At 47.3% G+C, this 24,199-nt stretch overlaps 1 protein-coding gene across 1 annotated transcript; it reads left to right on the top strand.

Annotated features, from left to right (window-relative positions):
- The first annotated feature begins 10,063 nt into the window (after positions 1-10,063).
- SLC15A3 (solute carrier family 15 member 3) lies at positions 10,064-24,181 on the top strand. Its single transcript, XM_049892123.1, has 8 exons — positions 10,064-10,754; positions 16,048-16,337; positions 16,938-17,085; positions 18,555-18,665; positions 19,350-19,518; positions 21,583-21,741; positions 23,160-23,315; positions 23,805-24,181. The coding sequence occupies exons 1-8, from the start codon at positions 10,197-10,199 to the stop codon at positions 23,936-23,938; spliced, it is 1,725 nt and encodes a 574-aa protein (XP_049748080.1). The 5' UTR covers positions 10,064-10,196; the 3' UTR covers positions 23,939-24,181.
- Positions 24,182-24,199: the final 18 nt, after the last annotated feature.

The following is a 24,199-nucleotide window of genomic DNA, read 5'->3' as shown; positions in this document are numbered from 1 at the left end:
ATATTTCTATTAGTTCCAGTAGTTTTCTTGTAGAGTCTTTAGGGCTCTCTGTATAGTATCATATTGTCCATGAATAGGGGTAGTTTTACCTCTTCCTTACTAATTTGCATACCCTGTATATCTTTTTATTGTCTTATTGCCAGTACCTAGGACTTCCATCACAATGTTAAATAGGAGTGGTGATAAAGGGCATCCTTGTATTGTTCCTGTTCTCAGGGGGAGTGTTTTCAGCCTCTCTCCATTGAGAATGATGTTGGCTGTTGCTTTTGTTTAGATGTGCTTTATTATGTTGAGGAATTTCCGTTCTAAGAAGGCTGCTCTCTTTGATCTTCATCAGTAAGTGCTTCATGTCCTCTTCACTTTCAGCAAGCAATGTTGCATCATTTGCATATAGCAGGTTGTTAATGAGTCTTCCTCCAACCCTGATGTCTCATTCTTCATATAGTCCAGCTTCTCAGATTATTTGCTTAGCATACAAACTTACTATACAGCCAAGGTAATCAAGCAGCCTGGTACTAGTTCAATGACAGACATATAGAACAATGGAATAGAATTGAGAACCCAGAAGTAAATCCATCCATCTACTGGCAGCTAACTTTCAACAAAGCGCCAAAGTCCATTCAATGGAGAAGAAACAGTAACTTTAACAAATGGTGCTGGCAAAACCGTATATCCATATGCAGAACAATGAATCAAGATCCATACACCTAAGTGCCCATGAACAGATGAATGTATAAACAAATTATGGTACATACACACAATGGAATACTGTGCAACAATAAAGAACAATGATGAATCTGCAAAACATCTGGCAACATAGATGAATCTGGAGGGCATTATGCTAAGTGAAATAAGTCAATCACAAAAGGACAAATACTGTTTGAAACTACTATTATAAAAACTCAAGAAAAGGTTTATGCATAGAAGAAAAATTCTTTGATGGTTACAAGGGTGGGGAGGGGTGGTGAGGGCAAATCACCAACTAGATACTACACAATTGCCACTTTGGTGAAGGGAAAGACAACACACAGTATAGAGGAAGTCAGTACAACTTGACCAGGGCAGTCACAGAAGTTTCTCAGACACACCTGAACACCTTGAGGGACCAAGTTACTGGGGCTGAGGGCTGGTGACCATAATCTCAGGGGACATCTAGCTTAATTGGCATAACATAGCTCATAAAGAAAACCTTCTACATCCTACTTTGGTGACTAACATCTGGGGTCTTAAAAGCTTGTGAGCAGCCATCTAAGATACATCTATTGGTCCTTTCCCGTCCAGAGCAAGGAAGAATGAAAAAAAACCCAAAGACACAAGGAAAGTATTAGCCCAAAGGACTAAGGACCACTTGAACCACAGCCTCCACCAGCCTGAGCTCGAAGAACTAGGTGGTGCCTGGCTACCATCACCAACTGTTCTGATAGAGATCACAATAGAGAGTCCCAGACAGAGCAGGAGAAAAATGTAGAACAAAATTCAAATTCACAAAAAAAGACCAGGCTTGCTGGTCTGACAGAGACTGGAGGAACCCCCTAGACTACAGACCCCAGACACTCTGTTAACTCAGACCTAAAGCCATTCCTGAAGCCTAAAATTTCAGACAAAGATTTAGACAGACCTATAAAACAAAAAATAACACATGTGAGGAACGTGATTCTTATTTCAATCAAATATACGAGAACAAATAGGTAACTCCTACCCAAAAGCAAGATGAGAAGGCAGGAAGGGACAGGAAAAGTGGTTGAATGGACACAGGGATCCCAAGGTGGAAAGGGGGAGAGTGCTGTCACATTGCAGGGATTGCAACTGATGTCGCAAAACAAAACGTGTATAAATTTTTGAATGAGAAACTAACTTGAGCTATAAACTTTCACCTAAAGCACACACGCAAAAAGAATAATGAGTCAGGTGAAACATCTTGTAACATGGATGACCCTGGAGGACATTATGCTGAGTGAGATAAGTCAATCAAAAAAACCAATATTGTATGATCCCATTATTTTTATAAAAAGTCAAGAATAGATATACACACAGAAAGCAAAGCTCTTTGATGGTTACCAGAGATGGGAGTGAGAGGGAACCCCTTTCTAGATAGTAGACGCTTGTTACTTTTAGTGATGGAAAAGGCAATACCAGATACCAGTGAAGTCAGCACAACCTGATCAAGATAAATAAAGACACTAAGAAGTACATGAGAAAAAGGAACAATTTCAGTAAATGTTATAACACATACGATTTTGTAAAAACAACCAAAAAATATGTGTGTGGTTATGTAGGTAGATACGGATGCATATATGTGTATAGGAAGGCATAAGCAAGTGCATGTATAGGTGCATCTATAGGCATATGTATACACATTCGTGTATACTGCATATATTTCCACATATATAACAAACCACATGGGAGCACAGTTACAGAGGCTCCCTAGGCACGTCCAAACAACTCGCAAGATTGCCTTACAGGGTCAAAAGTCTTGGGACCATAGTCTCAGGGGACAACTTAGTCAACTAGCATGACACAGTTCACAAAGATAATGTTCTACATCCTAGTTTGGTGAGTAGCATCTGGGGTCTTAAAACCTTTTGAGCAGCCATCTAAGTTAAAACTACTCGTCTCTACTCTTAGGGAACAAAAGAGAATGAAGGAAATTAAAGGCTGAAAGAAGAAATTAGTCCATGGGACTAATAGCCCACGCAAACCGAAACCCCTTCTGACCTCAGACTAGAAGAACTGGATGGTGCCCGGCTACCACTACCAACAGTTTAGACCAGGGACACAATGTAAGATGCTGGATGGAATGGGAGAAAAAATGTAGAACAAAACTTAAAATCTGAAACAAGTCCAGAGCTGGGAGCAGCGCACATCTTTAGACCTGGGGACCTTGTGCAGAGAAGCTCCCAGACAAGGGATAGTTTGATGACAAGGACCTTCCCCCAGAGCCAACAGAGAGAGAAAGTCTTCCCCTGGATCTGGTGCCCTGAATTCAGACTTCTAGCATCCTAACCTGTGAGAGAATAAAATTTTCTTTGTTAAAGCCATTGACTTGTGATGTTTCTGTTACAGCTGCACTAGATGACTAAGATGAGTGGTTAATAAGGGATGGGGCATTGAGGATGGGAGTTATTGCTTAAGGGGTGCTGAGTTTCCGTTTGGGGTGATGAAAAACTTTTGGAAATAGTGGTGATGGTAGCATTACATGGTGAATGCAATCAATGTCACTGAATTGTGCACTTAAAAATGGTGAAAATGGCTAATTTTATTACATATATTTTACAACAATAAAATTAAAAAAAAAGAATAGACTTGACGCAATGGACAATAATAACTGAAGATCAGACAAGTTGTGTGGTATGACATGAAGAACATCATACATGAAGAAAGCAAAGGTCATTAAAAAGACGGGAAAGAAAGAAAAGACCAAAATGGATGTCAGAAGAGACTCTGAAACTTGCTCTTGAATGTAGAGTAGTTAAAGCAAATGGAAGAAATGATGAAGTAAAAGAGCTGAACAGAAGATTTCAAAGAGCAGCTTGAGAGGACAAAGTAAAGTATTATAATGAAATGTGCAAAGACCTGGAGTTAGACAACCAAAAGAGAAGAACACAACTGGCATTTCTCAAACTGAAAGAACTGAAGAAAAAATTCAAGCCTCAAGTTGTGATACTGAAGGATTTTATAGGCAAAATGTTGAATGATGCAAGAAGCATCAAAAGAAGATGGAAGGAATACACAAATCAATTCTTTTTAAATTGGTCAACATTCAACCACTTCAGGAGGTCGCATATAATCAAGAACTAATGGTGCTGAAGGAAGAAGTCTAAGTTGCACTGAAGACAGGAGTGAAAGATAAGGCTCCAGGAATTGACAGAATACCAACTGAGAAATTTCAACAAATGGATGCAACGCTGGAAGGCTTGCTCATCTAAACCAAAGAAATGTAGAAGACAATTACCTGGCCAAGTGACTAGAAGAGATCCATGTTCATGCCCATTCCAAAGAAAGGTGATCCAGCAGAATGTGGAATTTATCAAACAATATCATTAATATCACAAGCAAGTAAAATTTTGCTCAAGATATTTAAAAAATGCAGCAGTACATAGACAGGGAACTGCCAGAAATTCAAGCCAAATGCAGAAGAGGACATGGACTAAGAGATATCATTGCTGATGTCAGAAGGATCTTAGCTGAAAGCAGAGAATAACAGAGAGGTTTACCTATGTTTTATTGACTGTGCAAAGGCATTTCACCATGTGGATCATAACAAATTATGGATAACATTGCAAGGAATGGAATCCCAGAACACTTAATCGTGTAGACCAAGAGGCAGTCGTTCAAACAGAACAAGAAGACACTGTGTGGTTTAAAATCAGGAAAGGTGTACATCAGGGTTGTATCTTTTCACCATACCTTTTCAATATGTATTTTGAGCAAATAATCCGAGAAGCCAGACTATATGAAGAAGAAAAGGGCATCAGGATCAGAGGAAGACTCATTAACAACCTGCATTACGCAGATGATACAACCTTGCTTGCTGAAAATGAAGAGGACTTGAAGCACTTACTAATGAAGATCAAAGACCACAGGCTTCAGTATGGATTATACCTCAACATAAAGAAAACAAAAATCCTCACAACTGGACCAATAACTGACATCATGATAAAGGGAGAAAAATTGAAGTTGTCAAGGATTTCATTTTACTTGGATCCACAGTTAACATCCATGGAAGCAGCAGTCAAGAAATCACATGCTGTATTGCACTGGGCAAATCTGCTGACAAAAACCTCTTTAAAGTGTTTAAAAAAAAAGAAAGGTATCACTTCGAGGACGTCTGCCTGACCCAAGCCATGGTATTTTCAATTCCCTCATATGCATGAGAGAGCTGGACAATGAATGAGGATACCAAAGAAGAATTGGCGTACTTAAATTATGGCGTTGGTGAAGAATATTGAATATACCACATAGACTGCCTGGAAAACAAACAAACCTGTCTTGGAAGAAGTACAAACAGAATGCTCCTGAGAAGGGAGGATACTGTGACATCGTCTCATGTACTTTGGACATGTTATCAGGAGGGACCAGTCCCTGGACAAGGACATCATGCTTGGTAGAGAATCAGTGAAAAAGAGGAAGACCCTCAAGGAGATGGATTAACACAGTGGCTGCAACAATGGGCTCAAACATAGCAACAATTGTGAGGATGGCACAGGACCAGGCAGTGTTTTGTTCTGTTGTGCATAGGGTCGCTATGAGTTGGAACCAACTCAACAGCAACTAACAACAACAACAATCTTTAAGGAAGAATATTGCCAGGTCTTTCTTTTCTGGGTGAGTTCGACTCGCAATGCAGCAGAGCACTTAACCGTTGAGCCACTAGGGCTATAAGTTTTTTAAAATTCAAATTTTCACGTAAAAGCTCAAATTTTAATACTGGCAACAAATACTGTCAGTTGTTTTCCTTGAAGTGACAGGCTCATCGAGATCACTTAAAAAAAAAAAATGAATAACCATAGTTTCAAGTAAAAATGGTGCTTTATGAAAAAAGCAGCTAGTTCAGCTGGCAACCCTCCCTTCCCAATTGCACAATCCTTTTTCCCAGAGGCAACAATCCTACTTCTGTATTCAGCACAAGTGCCTTATGCGTACTTCTCATTTTGACACAAAGAATATTAAAAAGGCATGCACCCAAGGACCGAGCTCTAATAAAATTAAGAACTATAACGTCTGCTTTGAGGACTTTCTTAAGTTAAACTAGCCATTTATTTTTCTAGTTTTACTCTGAGTGCACGGGGGTGAAGAAGACAAAGCCTATTTGTCCAATTTGGTGTCTCTGTTTTGATTTGGGCTAAAGCGTCACCAGTTTTACCCACCATTGCTGTTGTACCACCTGTGCAAAAGGAAAATCGTGTCAGCTCAGCAAAAAAGGCAAAAGATGTCTTAATAGTATTATGAAAACAGTTTTGACCTTGTTATGGATTGAATTGTGTCCTGAAAAAATATGTGTCGTAAATCCTAACCCTATTTGGAAATAAGGTTTTCTTTTTTTTAATTTTTTTGCTATGTTAACGGTACCATACTGATATAGGGTGTGTCCTAAACCTAATCACTTCTGAGTTATAAAAAAGAGCAGATTAGACACAGAAGTAAGCACAAATGGGGGTGGGGATGGAGGTGGGAGGGGATAGGTGCCATGTGAAGATTGCCAAGGAACCAAGGAACACTGGGGCTACGGAAGCTGAAAGTCATGAGGATCAAGGATCTTCCCCCAGAGCTGACAGAGAGAGAGACTTCCCCTAGATTTAGTGCCCTGAATTCGGACTTTTCGCCTTCTGAACTGTGAGAAAGCAAATGTCTGTTTTTTAAAGCACCCACTTGTGGTGTTTCTGTTACAGCAGCACTAGGAAACGAAGACAGACCTCACGGGCCCTGAAAGGGTCTTAGGGACCCTGTAGTGTCCCTGGAATGCACTTTGAGAACTGTTGGTTTTCAGGGAAAGACTGAAGGTGCTCGAAGCTGAAAGCTGGCATCTGGAATTTTCTAGTTCCTCCCCTGAGATGCCTGCGAGACATCTAAGTTTTCTTTGAGGAACAGCTTTATGCAGATGTCACAACAGGTATATGCTACCCTGATTCTCTTCTCATCCATGTGTAGGATTTCAAGTTCCTTCTCCATCCTAATCACTCCTCATTGAACCTTTAACTGTGGTACCGGCCGAACCCAACACACCACATAGGGCCTCATCAGCTTGGAGTTGATCAGAGTGACTTTCCCTGATACCAAATTTGACCCTTGTGTAATGATGAAAGTTACAGGACCACATTAGAAGGACTTTGGAAAACGAGGAAAAGAAAAAAAATGACCCATAGTCTTACCACCTTGGTAACCACTGTCAGGCTGTAGCTTAGGACGGCTTCAAGCTATGTTGACTCACCCTAAATTTACCATTGATGAAAATCCCCATGGGTTTTTTTGGGCTGCTGCTGCTAAGCCACGTCATCCTGTCCCTTTCCTCTTGGGTTTGGGGCCCCAAGAGGAAGCCTTGACATTCAGACCTGTCCACTTCATTTATACAGAACTGTTTTGTCAACATCTTTTGGGGTCTGGAGTCTTTTGGTCAAGGTTTTCCCTCACCCTTCTAGTTTCATGTAATCTGCAAATAGGGTCACCCTCATTCATGTTAATGGGCTCTATCACATATTCTCCCACAGGTATTTGAATCTTGGATTATAATTTTCAATGGTGAAGTCATGCCCATTGATGATGGCATTTGTCATGTCTGCCCTTGGCCTAAAGACCTTGCCAAGAGAGGAAAGAGCTGAATGTGAGGTAACCTGCCCTTAGTCAACACTAATGACTGTGACTTCCTCCAATCTGGAGGCAGAAGCGGCTCAACCTGAACATCTGATCTTGGCTCATGTCTGCTCATTGAGGCTTCAGCTTCTCTGCCCACATCATCCAAAGTGCACTGTCCCTGACTAAAGGGGCTGAAACCGAACCCAGTGAAGAGCTCTGCTTAATTGCCATCACTCTCCAGCCTTACATCTGTATGGGCTACTTACTTCAGATAAAATCCAAAGACCCATCTTTGGAGGTATCTACAGCTTTTGCTGCAAAAGACCTATTTAAAGTGGTAAAAAGCAAAGATGTCACCTTGAAGACTAAGATGTGCCTGACCCAAACCATGGTGTTTTCAATTGCCTCATATGCATGTGAAAGCTGGACAATGAATAAGGAAAACCAGAGTAGAACTGAGACCTTTGAATTGTGGTGCTGGTGAAGAATATTGTCTGTACCACGGAGTGCCAAAAGAACCAACAAATCTGCCTTGGAAGAAGTGCAGCCAGAATGCTCCTCAGAACTAAGATGGCAAGATTTCGTCTCACATGCTTTGGACGTGTTATCAGCAGGGACCACTCCCTAGAGAAGGGTATCATGCTTGGTAAAGTAGAGGATCAGCGAAAAAGAGGAAGGCCCTCAACAAGATGGGTTGAGACAGTGGCTGCAACAATGAGCTCAAGCATAACGATTATGAGGATGGCACAGGACCAGGAAGTGTTTTCATTCTGTTGAACATACAGTCGCTATGAGGCAGAACTAACTCCATGGCACCTAACAACAACAACACAGCTTTTGCAAGACTGTTTATTTTAGGTTTTAGCCTTTCCGATGCTGTCCCTACAAATCTTGCTTTGGGACACTCTTTCCATGCATTTATTCAAACAGTATTTATTGGGCATCTGCTATTTGCCAAGAAGTTCCTGGGTGGGGCAAAAGTTTAATGCACTGGTCGGTTAACTGAAAGGCTGGTGGTTTGAGTCCACCCAGAGGCACTTTGAAAGAAAGACCTGGCAATCTACTTCTAAGAAATCAGCCATTGAAAACACTAGGGGGGCACAGTTCTACTCTGACACACATAGGGTTGCCAGGAGTCAGAATCATCTCAACAGTGACTGGTACTATTTGCCAAGCCCTGGGCAGCTATAGGGGATAAAACAGTGAAAAGTGAGACAAGATCCTTGACCTGGTGGAGCTTCTTCTGTTCTACTGGGGGAGACAATCAGTAGTTAAACAAGTATTATGTGCTCAGAAGACGTTAAAACAGGACAACATGAATGACATAGAGATGAGGCCGAGAATCCAGTAGGCATCAGATAAGGTGATCAGGGAAAGTCTGTGGGACGAGGAGACATTTCAGCTGAGACCTCCATGAGGAGAAGAAGCCAGCCAAGCAAAGGTCTGGAAGAACAGTCCCGGCATTGAGAACAGCAAAGACCCAGGTCCTGAGGCAGAACGGAGCTCAGCATGTGAGTGGACCAGAAAGAAGGTCTGTGTGCTGGACTTGAGGGCACGTGAGGTTGGAGGACGGCAAGGCCTGGATCCCACTGGATTTTTAGGCCAAGCTGAGGGTTGGCTCTCATTCTAAATGCAATGGAGAGCTCTGAGAGGAGTGCTAGACTGTGATTTAATCTGAGTTCAACATCCCTCTCAATCTCGACTCTCGACTCTCTCGCAGGCTCTCGGTGATGACACAGGCTTCTTGTAGATGTCCCTACTTCCTTCCTCTCCAAAGCGTCTCGTCTGCATTTGCACAATCTGAATTACATGTTGACAGCTTCCCCTGTCATTCAGGAGCCAGGACAGTAGTCTACCCCAGGTCAGTTACCATGAAACAGTCAGCCCCCACTGCCACCTGGCCTCAGTCTCTGCATCTGTGAAGTGGGAGTGGGGGCTGGGGGTGGGGAGACCTAATGATGCCTGAAGCCTCTCTGGTTCTCTCCATCTGTGGATTTTGATTGGAAGAGGATGCAGCAGAAGTGAAATCCGGAGAGAAATGAAAGTGAAAGATGGAAACTATCCTTCCCGGCCCCAGGAAGGTAGGCAGAGGTAGGGTGGGTGTAGGAGGGTAGGAGGAAAGGATGTTTTTGGAAAGCTGGGTCGGAGGGACCTCTTGACCCAGGCTTTCATTTCTCGTAAATACCCCGCAGCATCACATGACGCAGGCCGGCCACAGAAGCAAGCAAAAGGGGAAGCGAGCGGCACCCAGAGTTTCTCAAGAAGCCAAGAGAGAAGGACAGAGGCTGAGCTGGAAGGGAGCTCCAGAGGGGACTGGGCCGGGAGGGAGTCGGGGAGCAGGGAGGAAGTGGAAGAGACAGCAGTAGGGAGTGGTGGAGGCAAAGGGAGCCCCTGCGGAAGGGTGACCCCCAAAGAGCGCAGGTGAAGCGCCACAGGGCAAGTGGACAGTTAAGAAAGGGAGACCACCCGGGGAGACAGCCGGAAAAAGGAGGGGGAAGGGCAGAGAAGTGGAGAGAGGAAGAATCGGGGGTGACCAAGAGGGGATGGGGAGAAAGTGTCAGAGTGGGGGGAGGTGAGGGAGGGAGGGCGAGAAGCAGCAGGGAGGGAGGAAGGTTTAGGGGTGGAAGGAGGGAGAAGAAAAGAGTTGAGAATTGGGAGAGGGGGATGTAGAGCCTGGGTAGTGAGCAGAAGGATCAGAGGGGGGTTACGAAAAAAAAGTAGTGGGGACAGGGGAGAACAGGCGCTAAAAGGGGAGACACGAGGGCGCGAAAAGGGGCAAGAAAGGAGGGCGACCAGATTGGGGCAGGGAGGGGAGGAGAAGGCCGCAGGCCAGGGCTGGGGAGCTCGGAGGTGGGGTACCGGAGCGCCCCGGGACAGAGCAGGCAAGCAGCGGCGGAGGGGCCGGCATGTCTGAGCCTCGCGACCCGGGGGTGCCCCGGGTGGCCGCGGAACGGAGGCCGCTGCTGGCGCGCGATGCGCGGGGTCCCCGGCGGTGGCGTCTGGCAGCGGGCGCCACGGTGCTGCTGGTGGAGATGCTGGAGCGCGCCGCCTTCTTCGGTGTCTCAGCCAACCTGGTGCTCTACCTCAACAGCGTGAACTTCAACTGGGCCGGCGACCAGGCCTCACGCGCCGCGCTGATCTTCCTGGGTGCCTCCTACCTGCTGGCACCCGTGGGCGGCTGGCTGGCGGACGTGTACCTGGGCCGCTACCTGGCCTTGGCGCTCAGCCTGCTGCTCTACCTGGGCGCCTCAGGCCTGCTGCCGGCCACCGCCTTCCCCGACGGCCGCCGCTCCTTCTGCGGCGAGTTACCACAGATGTCAATTGGGCCCGCCTGCACCTCGTCCAACTGCCGGCTTTCCCCGCCCAGCCCCTACTGCGCGCCTACCCTCTACGCCGCGCTGCTGCTGCTCGCCCTGGCTGCCAGCTCCGTCAGGACCAACCTCACCTCCTTCGGTGCCGATCAGGTGGGTGGCGGGACGCCCGCCCCAACAGGAGGCCCTGGGGATAAGCAGCCAAAGCAATGGGGTCGAGACCTGGGAGTCAGGAGCCACAGGCCCCTAGCTTGACCTCGGACAAACCACTTCCCCACTCTGCATCCAGTTCCTTGTATCTAAGATAACCCCTTACCGGTTGCCTTCCAGTCGATCCCGACTCATAGCCACCTTACAGGATAAAGTAGAACTGCCCCATAGGGTTTCCAAGGCTGTAAATCTTTAGGGAAGCAGACTGCCACATTTTTCTCCCTCCGAACGGCTGATGGGTTCCAACGCAGACCTTTTGGTTAGCAGCTGAGCGCTTTAAGCACTGCCCCACCAGGGTTCCTAAAAGAAAAAACTAGGGCTCCTTATATCTGAGATGAGGAAGACTAACCCTAGCACCAATAGTAATAACCATAGTTGGCCTTCCTTGAGCTCTGTGCCAGGCCCTGTGCTAAACACTTTCAATGTTTAAACTCAGTTAATCCTTTTAACAGGAAACCCTGGTGGCATAGCAGTTAAGTGCTACCCCTGCTAACCAAAAGGTCAGCAGTTTGAATCCACAGGCCCTCCTCGGAAACTCTATAGGGCACTTCTATTCTGTCCTATAAGGTCGCTATGAGTTGGAATTGACTCGAGGGCAATGGGTTAACCCTCTTTACTAGTCCCTGATGGTGGTGCAAACTGTTCAGGAGCTTGGCTGCTAACGAAAAGATTGGAAGCTCAAATCCACCCTGAGGTGCCCCAGAAGAAAGGCCAGGTGATCTACTTCCAAAAAATCAGCCATTGGAAACCCTATGGAGCACAGTTCTGCTCTGACACACATGGGCCACCATGAGTCGGAATTGACTCCATGGCAACAGGTTTAGTTTTTCCTGTTAATCCTCTTAACTACCCATTAAAAAAAAAAATCCATAGGAAGGTAGTATTATTATGTCCATTTTACACATACCAGTGCCCAATGTAAGGAGACTAAAATTCCACAACATTGATCAACTTGTCCCAGGTCACATAGAGAGCAAGCCAATGTTTACCAGCAGCGGGGCTCCAGGCCCCATCTTGAGCCCCATCTTTATGTGTTACATGGATCTAGGCGACTACAGCAGGAGCAGCCCCCTTCTACCAGCAGTGCCAGGGATTAAGTCAGGCAGACTCTGGTTCAGATCCCAGGTCAACCACGCTTTAGTGAAGGGCACTTAGCAAACATCTTAATCTCTGAGTCTTCCTCTGTAGTCCCTAGCACAGAGCTCAATAGATACTTGCTGAATGAATGAGCGAATGTCAAATGACAGGGCTGTATTTGAAGCTCTCTGCAATGGGGTATTAGGCAATAATTTAAAATGATGCTACAAGGATTGTGCAATATCTTAAAACAACCAAGTATGGTGTTAACAAGCAAAAGTAGGAAGCAGAACAGCACACACAAGATAATTACAACCATAGGAAAAGACTGTTATTAGTTGCCTTCGCCTCGACTCTGACTCATGGCAACCTTATGTATAACAGAACGAAATGTTGCCAGTCCTGCACCATCTTCATGATCTTTGGTGTGTTTGAACCCATTGTTGTGGCTATTGTGCCAGTCCACTTCATTGAGGCTTTCCTTTGTTCTCACTGACCCTCTGCTTTACCAGCCATGATGTCCCTTTTGAACAATTGGTCTTCCTGATGATGTATCCAAAGTAAGAGAGCCAAAGTTTTGCTGTTCTCACTTCTAAGGAGCATTCTGGTTGCATTTCATCTAAGGAGCTGACAGAGTATCAATTGGGATGTTTCAGCAAATGAGTGCAGCACTGGAAGTGCTCACTCATCTATGCTAAGAAGTTTGGAAGACCTGGCCAACCAACTGGAAGAGATCCGTATTATGCCTGTTCCCAAGAAAGGTGATTCAACCGAATGCGAAAATTACTGAATAATATCTTTAATATCACACGCAAGCAAAATTTTGCTGAAGATCCTTCAAAAGTGGCTGCAGCAGTATATGGACAGGGAACTGCCAGAAATTCAGGCTGGATTCAGAGAAGGACGCGGAACCAGGGATGTCATGGCTGATGTCAGAAGGATCCTGGCTGAAAGCAGAGAATACCAGAAGGATGTTTACCTGTGTTTTATTGACTATGCAAAGGCATTCTATTGTGTGGATCATAACAAATTATGGATGACTTTGCAAAGAACAGTAATTCCAGAACACTTAATTGTGCTCATGTGGGAACCTGTACACAGATCAAGAGGTGGCTGTTCGGACAGAACAAGAGGTCACTGTGGTTTAAAGTCAGGAAAGGTGTGCATCAGGGTTGTATCCTTTCACAATACCTATTCAATCTGTATGCTGAGCAAATAATCCGAGAATTTGGGCTATATGAAGAAGAATGGGGCACCGGGATTGGAGGACGATTCATCAACAACCTGTGTTGTGCAGATGACACAACTTTGCTTGCTGAAAGTGAAGTGAACTTGAAGCACTTACTGATGAAGATCAAAGACCACAGCCTTCAGTATGGATTACGCCTCAACATAAAGAAAACAAAAATCCTCACAACCAGACCAATAAGCAACATCATGATAAACAGAGAAAAGACTGAAGTTGTCAAGGATTTCATTTTACTTGGGTCCCCAGTCAATAACCATGGAAGCTGCAGTCAAGAAATCAAAAGACGCATTGTATTGGGAAAATCTGCTGCAAAGGACCTCTTTAAAGTGTTGAAAAGCAAAGATGTCACCTTGAAGACTAAGGTGCACCTGACCCAAGCCATGGCATTTTCAGTTGCATCATACGCATACAAAAGCTGGACAATGAGTAAAGGAGACCAAAGAAGAACTGACACCTTTGAATTGTGGTGTTGGCAAAGAATATTGAATATACCATGGACTGCCAAGAGAATGAACAAATCTGTCTTGGAAGAAGTGCAATCAGAATGCTATGTCCCACATAGTTTGGACATGTTGTCAGGAGGGATCAGTCCCTGGAGAAGGATATCATGCTTGGTAAAGTACAGGGTCAACAGAAAAGAGGAAGACCTGCAATGAGATGGATTGACACAGTGGCTGCGACAATGGGCTCAAGCATAACAAGTACTGTGAGCATGGCAGTGTTTCGTTCTGTGGTAGATGGGGTCGCTATGAGTTGGAACCGACTTGAAAGCAACTAACAACATTGACATCCCATTCCACTCCCAGATGCCCTTGACCTGTGACCTTAACTCCATTGACCTCCAGAGGTCCTCAGCTGTCCTGTGCCCCCTTCCTCTCATCCTGGTGGGAGAGCTCATCTCTGGTGACAACAACAGTGATAAAAACTCCTGAGTATTCTTCCGTGTACTGAGCATGAACTCTGGACACAGTGAGGCTTGAAGCCTACCTAAAAAGGTCTGAACTTGACCTGTAAGACAGTGCAGAGATGGACATCATTAGATTTGAGTTCTGAAAAATGGCTGCAGTGGAGAGAGTGGATGGAGGGACAATTGTGGGTGCATCGGAGCAGTGAGGAAGCTGCGGCAGAATTCAGGAGGCAATCAGCCTGTGGACCTGGGGGTAGAAGGGTTGGCACCATCTAGCAGGCATATATACCCAGGAACTGCATGTTTAACGCACTTGCTGATTTCAGAAAGGGCCATCCATCATTCTAGACAAAGTGTCTGCTCATTCCAGGGGAGCTCATTGGTATCCTGAATATTCTGCCTGATTGTCCCCTTAGGGTTATAATTGTCATATTCATTTACTTCTAGTTAATAAGTGGATGTGGCTGCTCCTAAGGGGACTTATTCAATTTTCTGCTTGAAAATCTAGAGCAAGGATTCTCAGTGAGTGGGCATGCCCCTCCCTCTCCATCACCAGAAGGAAGCCTCAGAGTCCTTAAGGGAACGTCATTTTAAAAGCATCTTTATGGATGATAATTTTATGTTTGGACAAGAAAAAAAAAATACCTATCTTTTCTGCAATGCAACTATAGAAAGTAAAGCTTGGCAAAATCGTCTTACCAAAAAAAACCCCAAAACAAAACCTCTTGTCATTTGATTTGATTTGATTCTATTCGATTCAATTCAGACTCATAGTGACCCTATAGGCCAGAATAGAACTGCCCCCATAGGGTTTCCAAGGAGCGGCTGGTGGTTTGGAACTACCAACCTTTTGGTTAGCAGCCATAGCTCTTCACCACTGACTTACCAGGGCACCTACTAGAAATAATGTATTTGTGGGTGGAAGGGCAGTAATGGATTCTGAGGTGTTGGGGTTTATGAAAAGGGTGAATGGTTGTAGAGAATCACTTATCTAGAGATGTGACTCCAAGGGTTCATTGCTTTTTTTTTTTTTTTTCCTATTGTGGTGAAAATATACACATCAAAACCTTGCCAACGTAACAACTTCCACATTTACAATTCAGTGACGTTGACAACATTTTTCATGTTGAGCCACCATTATCGCTACCCTGGTGGCTTTTTAAAATGCAGATGCCAGGGCCCTGCTCTAGATCTGCTGAGTCAGAATCTGGGAATAGGGTCTGGGAAAGGTGAGGGCAGCCAGTACTGCTGACTCAAACCAGCAGACGAGAAAGGGGCCTAGGGCCTGACTGCTGCTGATCAATTCAAATGCTGGGTAAAGATTTTCAGCCCATCCGCCCTTGCTGGGGGACCTAAAAAAAAAAATCTCTTTTTTTTTTTTTCACACAGCCAGAACCACTCTTGGGGCTATGTCTAGGAGCACCTCTTTCCCTAATTATGCCAGCCTTGTTTAATTGGGCATATATCAGAGAGAGGCAAGTCAGGGGAAGAGATGAGCCAAAATAGAATACTGTGTTTGCAGCTTTAAACTGCAGGGCAATTCTCCATCAGATTTCCAGCTGTGCTTTCAGTAACGTGCACGCATCACATTTAATCACGGAAAGCAGAATTGGCATTTTTCTGATTCTAGAAGTCATGCGTACTGCAGGTTGCACAGTCAAAGGAATAAATCAGCCAGAAATGAACAAAGTAGCATCTGAGACATCTGTGTGTTCTACTTGGTGACAATATAAAAGCAATATGTGTCACGGGCAATGAACAAACAGCTGTGCTGAAGTGTCTTGATCATTAGCATGACTCCCAAGAAAAGAGTTCATTCATTCATTCAACAAATGTTTATTGTGTATCTATTTAGTGATCAGAGGCTAGGGAAGTGTCAGAATGCCCACCCACTGACCCAAGAAGAGTCTCTGTGGGAGACAGGGGGTGCAGGTACAGAGGGTACATCATGGGCAGGGTGCTCCTGGACCTCATTGTCCCTCACATTCACCCCTGCCTGGCAGGTGATGAGTCTTGGTCGCAATGCCACCCAACGCTTCTTCAACTGGTTTTATTGGAGCCTAAACCTGGGTGCCGTGCTGTCGCTGCTGGTGGTGGCCTTTATCCAGCAGAACATCAGCTTCCTGCTGGGCTATACCATCCCCGTGGCCTGTGTGGGCCTGGCATTCTTCATCTTCCTCTTTGCCACCCCTGTCTTCATCACCAAGCCCCCCATGGGCAGCCAAGTGTCCTCAATGCTTAAACTTGCACTCCGAAATTGCTGCCCCCAGCTGTGTCGTCGATACTCTGCCAGGTAAGGAGTGGGCCCTGGGCAAAGGGGGCCATCAGACCTGGAGAAGCTCCATACTTCTCCTGGAGAGGGATGGTCCAGATTGGGGGCACTCTGGTTCAGCCCCAGTGATAGCCCTCCATTCTGACCTGCTCTCCAGGGGGCCAGAGTTGCCCTAGTGGCTAAGGATGGCGATGGAGGTCAAAATGGCGGTGACGGTGTTATTGGCGATGGGCTAACTGTAGAAAGTGTAAGGACGTTAATGATCTTGACAGTAACAGTGGTGATAAAGAGGGCAATGATGGTGGTGGTGCCTACAGTGAAGATAAACACTGGTAATGGCAATGATAATGGTAGTGAGATGACGATTACAGAGATGACGGTACCAGTGAAGGTTGCTGGGATATAATATGAAGAATTCTACACTATCCTCATATTAAGTATAAGAAGGTCTCAGAAATCAGACATACTTGCTCCCTCCCTCATTAGCTGACATCCAAGGCAGAAAGGCTTTGCATGGCCTTACATGAGCCCAGTGGCTTTCTTTGGCCCCTCTCCTTCCTAGGTAACTGACCACTTATGCTAAGCAAACCTGTTTTATCTGCTGTCGCTATGGCCCCACAGAGACCCACAAGGCGCCCAACTACTCCCTAACCAGAGGTCTCCCCAGCCTGGCCCTTCCCCGCAAGAAGACATCACTAACTTCAAGGTGCTGGTGAAGATCTTACCTGTCATGGTGACTCTGGTGCCCTACTGGATGGTATACTTCCAGGTGAGGACCCCCTGCCCTTTTGCTCTGGCAGGGAGAGCCTGGCTCCCTAGTCTTCTCGTTAGGCTCAACTCTCTCCACAGAAGCCCAGGGCATATGGGAGCAGGAAAAGAGGAAAAATCAAGTGAACTGCTGCGAGGTACCAGCTGGCCTGGGGCCTGGCACAAAGCCGTACCCCACATATGTTTGTGGAATGAATTCCCCTTGGTGGGGAGAGGGAGGTGGTATAGCAGGAGGAACCCTTGAGACAGAAGCTCAGCTCCTTGAGTAAGTTGCTCCATTGCTCTGGGCCTAAGTTTCTTCATGTGTAAACTGATGGCTTGGATTATAGGCTCTTCTAGCACTAAAGTGTTCATATTCTCTGGATTGGCAGCTGAGGCCCAGAGAAGGTGTGTTGGCTGCTCAAGATCCCACAGCAGGTTAGGAGCAAGCTCAGTGCTTTGCAACAGAGGTTCCCCAACCTGACTGTGCCTCAGAATCACTTGTGGAGCTTTTAAAGCAGACACAGATTTCTGAGTCTCACTCGACAACCGATTTGGAATTGCTTAAGGAGGGCTTAGGAGTTTTAATTAACCTCTCAGATGATAGTGATACTCAGGCAGTTCGGGGAACTACTGCTTTCTACCCCATATTGCTTCCAATAGGAAAAGTTAGAGGGGTGTGTGTGTGTGTGTGTGTGTGGTGTGAGAGAGAGAGAGGAGGGTGGGCACAAGCCCCAGACCATAAGACCCCCTTATAGGAAGTTTGATTGAGTTGCAAAAGAAGACAGGGTCATGCAGAGCCAGCCTGCTACTTGGGGGGTGCAGAGGTAGAGGGTGTCCATGATGGGATAGGGACATGGGGTGGGGAACCCATGGCTGATTCTTAGTGGTACCGCTTGTCAGATAATGACATTCTTCCATACGAAGTGGCTGCTGTCCTGAGCCACCCAAGTGCCCTTCCCTGACCTGGCTCCTCTCATGGGATTCCCCTGGGCCCCTCTCCATGATTTTGTAACTAAAGGGGTGATGCCTGGTATGGTGGGGGCCCACAGCTGTGCCCAGAGCCCATTCTGGTTGGCGAGTGTCTACTTAGTTCTGGCTGTGTCAGCCAGTGGAACTCAGCTTGGCCTCCGTGTCAGATGAGAACTCCCCATGGGGACAGCCATGCCATTATCTTCCCCATTTCAGTAAATATTTACCCATGCCTTTTTTTTTAACTCCATGTCAAGTCCTGGAGACACAAGATGAATCAGACCCAGCTTGCCCACTGCAGTCCCTGACCCTGCTCTGGAATAAGGCCGCACCCACCGCTCACGGGTCTGAGAGTAGAGCAAAGCCTGGCTCCTAAGGGGTGGGAAAGTCACTTCTCCCCTGAGGCTGGGATAGGGGCCAGCTGCCCAACTGCCCCGTGGCATTGCTGAGGAATGCCTGCCTGGGAGCTAGGAATCTCCTGTGGTTGGAGGGGAGACTCATGTCTGTCTCTCCTGGCAGATGCAGTCTACGTACGTCCTGCAGGGTCTTCACCTCCAGATCCCCAACATTTTCCCAGCCAATCCTGCCAGCAGCTTCACAGCTCTCCACACCCGGCCCAGCAGCTACACGGTGAGAGACCAAGCATGTGTTCAGCCTCTGGCTCGGGCTGGGCTGGGGGCTTCCTCTGAGCAAAGGAGGAGGTGAAGTTGCCTCTACACTCCCCTCCTCCTGCTACAGGGCGTCCTCAGGATACTGGAGGATGGGTAAACTTGTGCCACAGCCCAGGCATCCTGTCAAGATGATCAATTGCTCAAACGAATACAAGCCAGCTTCACTCCCACCTGAAATAGGCCTCACTGCCCAGTTTGCACCAGGCCCTCAGATCAGGTGCACTCAGGCTCCTACTCGACTCTACGCCATTTTCTTCCTCGTTAGGACCCCTGGATCCCCAGATCTCCACCTTTCACCAGGGCTTTTAAAACCAGTTCATAAAATCAAAGATTTTCAGAGTTGGCAGATAAATGGCATATTTACCACTATATCCCATTCCTTGCCCATGGCAGACATCACTAATCGAGCACAACATTATTTCACTCTGAACTCATAAATCTTCCAGGCAGCCACCATCAATTGATAGAAGTTAGATTACAAGAGGAACCTACTTGCTATCCCTGACCAATCCCACGCCCTAATTACACAGCTGAGGAGTCCAAGGTCAGGGCTAACCCTGGGTCACCTGGGAAGTCCAGGTCTCCCAAATCCAGTCCTGAGCTTCTTTCTGCTATTTGCCTTTCTTGGCTGCCTCCTGCCCAGATCCCGGAAGCCTGGCTCCTCCTGGCCAATGTTGTGGTAGTGCTGATCCTGGTTCCGCTGAAGGACCACTTGCTGGACCCTTTCCTGCTGCGGCACAAGCTGCTTCCCTCGGCTCTGAAGAAGATGGCCCTGGGAATGCTCTTTGGCTTTACCTCTGTCGTTGTGGCAGGTGAGTGGACCTGAGCAGAGGGGTGCAGTGGGGGTGGGTAGTAGCTTTGGTCTGTCCGGGTGTGTGGAGGGAGGAAAGAGGGTGGCTGGCTCCACTGTGGGCTGAAGTTGAAGCTGTGGGCCTATGCCAAACATATCCTCAGCCTTCCCAGAAAGCAAGAGCTGAATGAGACCCTCCTAATAGAATCCAGCCTCCTCTGGTTTTGACAGATGAAAAAACTCAACCCAAGAGAGTCAAAAAGATATTTCCCAGTGGGAAGTAAGCTCCTTGAAGGCAGGGATTTTGATCTTTTTTTACTCGCTGCCGTGTCCCCAGAGTCTAGAATAATGTCTATAAAACAAACAAACAAAAAAAATGTCTATAGGTGCTCAAAAATGTGTTGAATGAATGAATTTTCCAAAGACATACAGCCACTTCGTGGCAAACGGGAAACTTTTTTTAATGTATTTTTTACTCTCTTCCTCCTTCCATTTTGAAGGGGTTTGAAACCACTTATAAAAAAGGGCTCAGAAGTTCTTGGGTGTTGCTAAGGGTTAAGCACCGGAGTACTAACCAAAAGGTTAGCGGCTCAAACTCATCCAGAGTTACCTTAGAAGTAAGGCCTGGCGATCTGCTTCCGAAAGGTCACAGCCTTGAATACCCTATGCAGCAGTTCTACTCTGCACTCATGGGGTTGCCAAGAGTCAGAATCAACTCAGTAACTAAAAAAGGACTCAGGTAAAGAAGTCTTTCATGAAGTCACACAAACCTGAGTCTTCTACACTTAGTAACAGCATGACCCTGAAGTTACTTCGGGTCTTTGAGCTTCATCTTTTAAGATGGGGATGCTTATTCATTCAGACACTGTGCTGGACCCAAGCTCTGCCCTGGAATGTGGGCATGGAATGTGGCCTAGCGGGGTGTTGAAGATTAAACGAGATGGCGTCTGTAAAGAACCCAGCCACGTGCCTGGATCACAAGTAGGAACTGGAGAAATTAAAGCGTCTATCAGTATTGCCCACTGGTTAAGAGCTCACGCTGTAAGCTAAAAGGTTGGCCATTTGGATCCACCAACTGGTCCTTGGAAACCCTGTGGGATGGTTCTACTGTGTCCTATAGGGTCGCTATGAGTTGGAATTGACTCGACAGCAATGAGTTTTTTGGTCTGGGATGCGAAACGATCTAGATTTCTTTTTCAGCTATAAAATGCCTTAATGCCTGTTGTTCTATTTCATCCTAACAATAACCCTAGGGTGTTTATTCGTGCTTCTCAGATAACGGACCTGAGTCTCACAGAGGTTAAGTGGTTTGCCCAAGGTCACACAGCTTGCCAGTGGCAGAGCCAGGATTAGATCCAAGTCCATTAACTCCATATCCAAAAAAACAGGCCCATAGAGACTATGGGAGAGAGTAGAACTGCCCCATAGGGTTTCCAAGGCTGTAATCTTTACAGACACAGACTGCCACACCTTTTTCCTGCAGAGTGGCTGGTGGATTCGAATTACTGACCTTTCGGTTAGCAGTCGAGCGCTTAATCACTGTGTCACCAGGGCTCCTTAACTCCACGTCCAGTTTCATTCAACTAGGGCACATCTGCCTCCCAAGCAACAAGCGGATAGAGATAAAATAGTTAAACTTGAAAGCCAGCTGAGAAACACGGACTGTAACATTGTTGCAGTAGAGGAGGCATGTGATACCACTGCAGAGCCTTTGAAACCAGACACACTGGGGCTCAAATCCAGGCCGCACCACTTAGCTGCTGTGACTCTGGACTGGCTGCTTAACCTAAGTTTCTATTTCTTCATTTGCAAGAATGCATATTAGATGGCTAGCACATACCAGGCTCTCGATTAATGAGAATCATTACGATTACTGAGCACAAAGCCTAGCTCTGAGCTTCCTGGCAGCCAAAGCAAAAAGGGAAGAGTTGGAACTCAAATCTTGACCCCCTCAGGCAAGTATTCTTTTCCTTCCCAGTCGATCATTGGCTACTTACTTACTGAGCACCCACCATGTGCCACATTCTACAGGGTGGGATGGGCTTGTCTGTAGCACCCCTTTCTCCCCTTCTCCCCCCTCCCCCAGGCATCCTGGAGATGGAGCGTTTAAGCTACGTCCACCACAATGAGACAGTGTCCCAGCAGATTGGGCAGGACTTGTACTACGCAGCACCGCTGTCCATCGGGTGGCAGATCCCTCAGTATCTGCTCATTGGGATCAGTGAGATTTTTGCCAGCATCCCAGGTACTCTGGATCCCCTCCCTGCTCTTGCACCAGTGATGGGCTATGCCTGGTGGTACCTGGAAGTCAGGGTCCCGTGACACAGCCTCCAAGGGCTCGTCTGCAGGGAGGAAGGCACTATTTTCTGAGCTGGACTGCTTTCATCCAATGGACATCTATTAGCACCCAGTTTGTGCCAGGCACTGCAATGGGCACTGAAGTGGAGGTGAATAAGACCATTTCTCACCAACTTTCCACATAGTCTCTCCAGTGCCATGTTCCCTGCCCTCTGTATCTTTGCAGTTGCTGTTCCCTCTGCTTTAGATTGAAGGTGAACTCCTCTTTACCCTTCAATGCCATCTCCTCTCCAAGGCCCCGGAGGAGAATGCTCCCTCCCATCCCCATGTTCATCTCTCTAGCTCTGCACACAGGCCCCGGTGTTGTAATAATGCCTTTGTATGTCCATCTCCCCCACTGGGCTGTGAGCTAGAGCTGCAAGGCTGGGACAGGCTCTGTAGTTAGCAAAGGAGCTGGGCCCACATAACTAGTCCAGGGCTAGGCTCTGGTGGGACGTAAAGATAAAGCTGACCTGGTGTAAGCACTCAGCGTGGGGGGGAAGAGACTCATGCCAGCGGGAACCCTGCTGAGTGCTGTGACCAGAGAGTGTTGCAGGAGCCCTTGGGCAAGGTGGGAGGGAGTATTGAGCTGGGCTTTGGAGGAGGCAGAACTCAGCAGGTGGGGAACGACCTTACAGGCAGAGAGAACAGCATCTGCAAAAACCCAGAGGTGTGTCCATGCATACACAGGCTGGAGGGAAGTCTGCTGGGAAGTGTGGAGGATAAGGCTGGGGAGGCACCGGGGGTGTGAGGTCACACAGGGCCTTGGGAACTGAGCCTGGATGTTGGGATTTCTCCTAAGAGCAATAGGAACCCCAAGGGGTTTTGGGTAGGAAAAAGACCCCAACAGAGATCCATCTGGCCATGCGAGGAGGACAGGAGACAGACGGGTTTAAGAGAATTTGCAGGGGCCAGAAAGGAAAGGACCAGGGCTGGGGTTTGGCCGGGGCCGTGGGGACAGAGAGGGCATATACACTTGGAAGAGGTTTCTGAGGTTGAATCGAAATGATCTGGGGATGACACTGGCGGTGGGCAGGAGGGATAGGGTGAAGCTGGTGCCTGGGTGGAGCTGTGGTTACTGAAATGGGAACCCCGGAGGAGGGAGGAAAGACAGCAGCAGGCTCTTGGGGCAGCGTGCCAAACATCCAGGTGGAGGTGTTCAGCTGGGAGGTGGATGCCCAGGGCAGAGGTGAGGGTGTCACTGGTGCACAACGTTGTCACAGCCACAGGAGCAGATGGTCATCCAGGGAAGGCAGGATGGAGGCTTGGGTGGCTGGGTGGGTCTTTCTGCTACTCCACTTGTGCCTTGCACCTCCCTCTCTGCAGGCCTGGAATTTGCCTACTCAGAGGCCCCTCGCTCCATGCAGGCCGCCATCATAGGCATCTTCTTCTTCCTCTCTGGGGTGGGCTCGTTGCTGGGCTCCAGTCTGCTGTCCCTACTGTCCCTGCCAGGGGGCTGGCTGCACTGCCCTGAGGACTTCGGTGAGTGTGGGGGGTATCCCCAGAGTGGAGGCTTGGAAAGGAGGTGGCCACTGCTAAGCACTCTGACCCTAAGCAGAATCAGGCAGGGGACTGGACACGGAAAACAGGGTTCTAGCCCACCGTTGGCCACTCACCCACACCATGGCTTCCGTTCCTTAGGCCTCAGTTTCCCCAACTGCCAAAAAGGAAGCATCAAACTCAATGGGCCTCCAAGGTGTGTTACTGCTTCTAAAATTCTGTTGCCTTTCTAGCTGAAGGGTCACTTTTCCCTGCAATATTTGTCTATCAAGAAAATGAATGAGAAGCTAGGTAGAGGGGAGCTGTAGATATCCCAAGAGACACCTGGGGCAGCCAGATACTACAGCGGTATCTGGTATCTGGCCACTGTCTTTAAACCCCACCCACTTCCCATGGGGCTAGGATGGGGGGCAGGGGTGCAAGGCAGGGGGTCCCTGCCCTGACCCCAATGTCAACCATTCCTTTCACCAGGGAACATCAACAATTGCCGGATGGACCTCTACTTCTTCCTGCTGGCTGGCATCCAGGCTGCCACATTCTTGCTATTTCTCTGGATTGCTGGCCGCTATGAGCGCAGAGCTCAGGGCCCAGCCTCCCTAAACTGAACATGCCCCCCATCCACATGTCGCCTCCCCCCCGCCCTGCTGGACACAGGGAGCAGCAGCAGTCACAGATGTGATTTCCTTCTCGCTTTATTATGTACCCAACAAAGAATGAAATGGTTCTCATAAATAAGGGGCACGAGTCTTTCCTCATGACCATGGTCTAGGACAAGGGATGGGGCACTGGGGTCCTAGGTGGTAGTCCTCGTGAGGGGACCAGGCAGGGGATTTGGATCAGAGGACCAGCAGGAGAGGCAGGCAGGA

The sequence above is a fragment of the Elephas maximus genome, chromosome 7 (genome assembly GCF_024166365.1).
Source record: "Elephas maximus indicus isolate mEleMax1 chromosome 7, mEleMax1 primary haplotype, whole genome shotgun sequence".
In the NCBI taxonomy this organism is placed as follows: domain Eukaryota; kingdom Metazoa; phylum Chordata; class Mammalia; order Proboscidea; family Elephantidae; genus Elephas; species Elephas maximus.
This window is presented reverse-complemented; position numbering and strand designations above follow the sequence as displayed.

Excerpts from the sequence above, each read along its gene's own strand:
- SLC15A3 (XM_049892123.1), top strand. The coding sequence starts at position 10,197 with ATGTCTGAGCCTCGCGACCCGGGGGTGCCCCGGGTGGCCGCGGAACGG. Across the intron at positions 16,338-16,937 it reads TGTCGTCGATACTCTGCCAG|AGACCCACAAGGCGCCCAAC; the intron begins GTAAGGAGTGGG and ends ATGGCCCCACAG. Across the intron at positions 23,316-23,804 it reads GCACTGCCCTGAGGACTTCG|GGAACATCAACAATTGCCGG; the intron begins GTGAGTGTGGGG and ends TCCTTTCACCAG.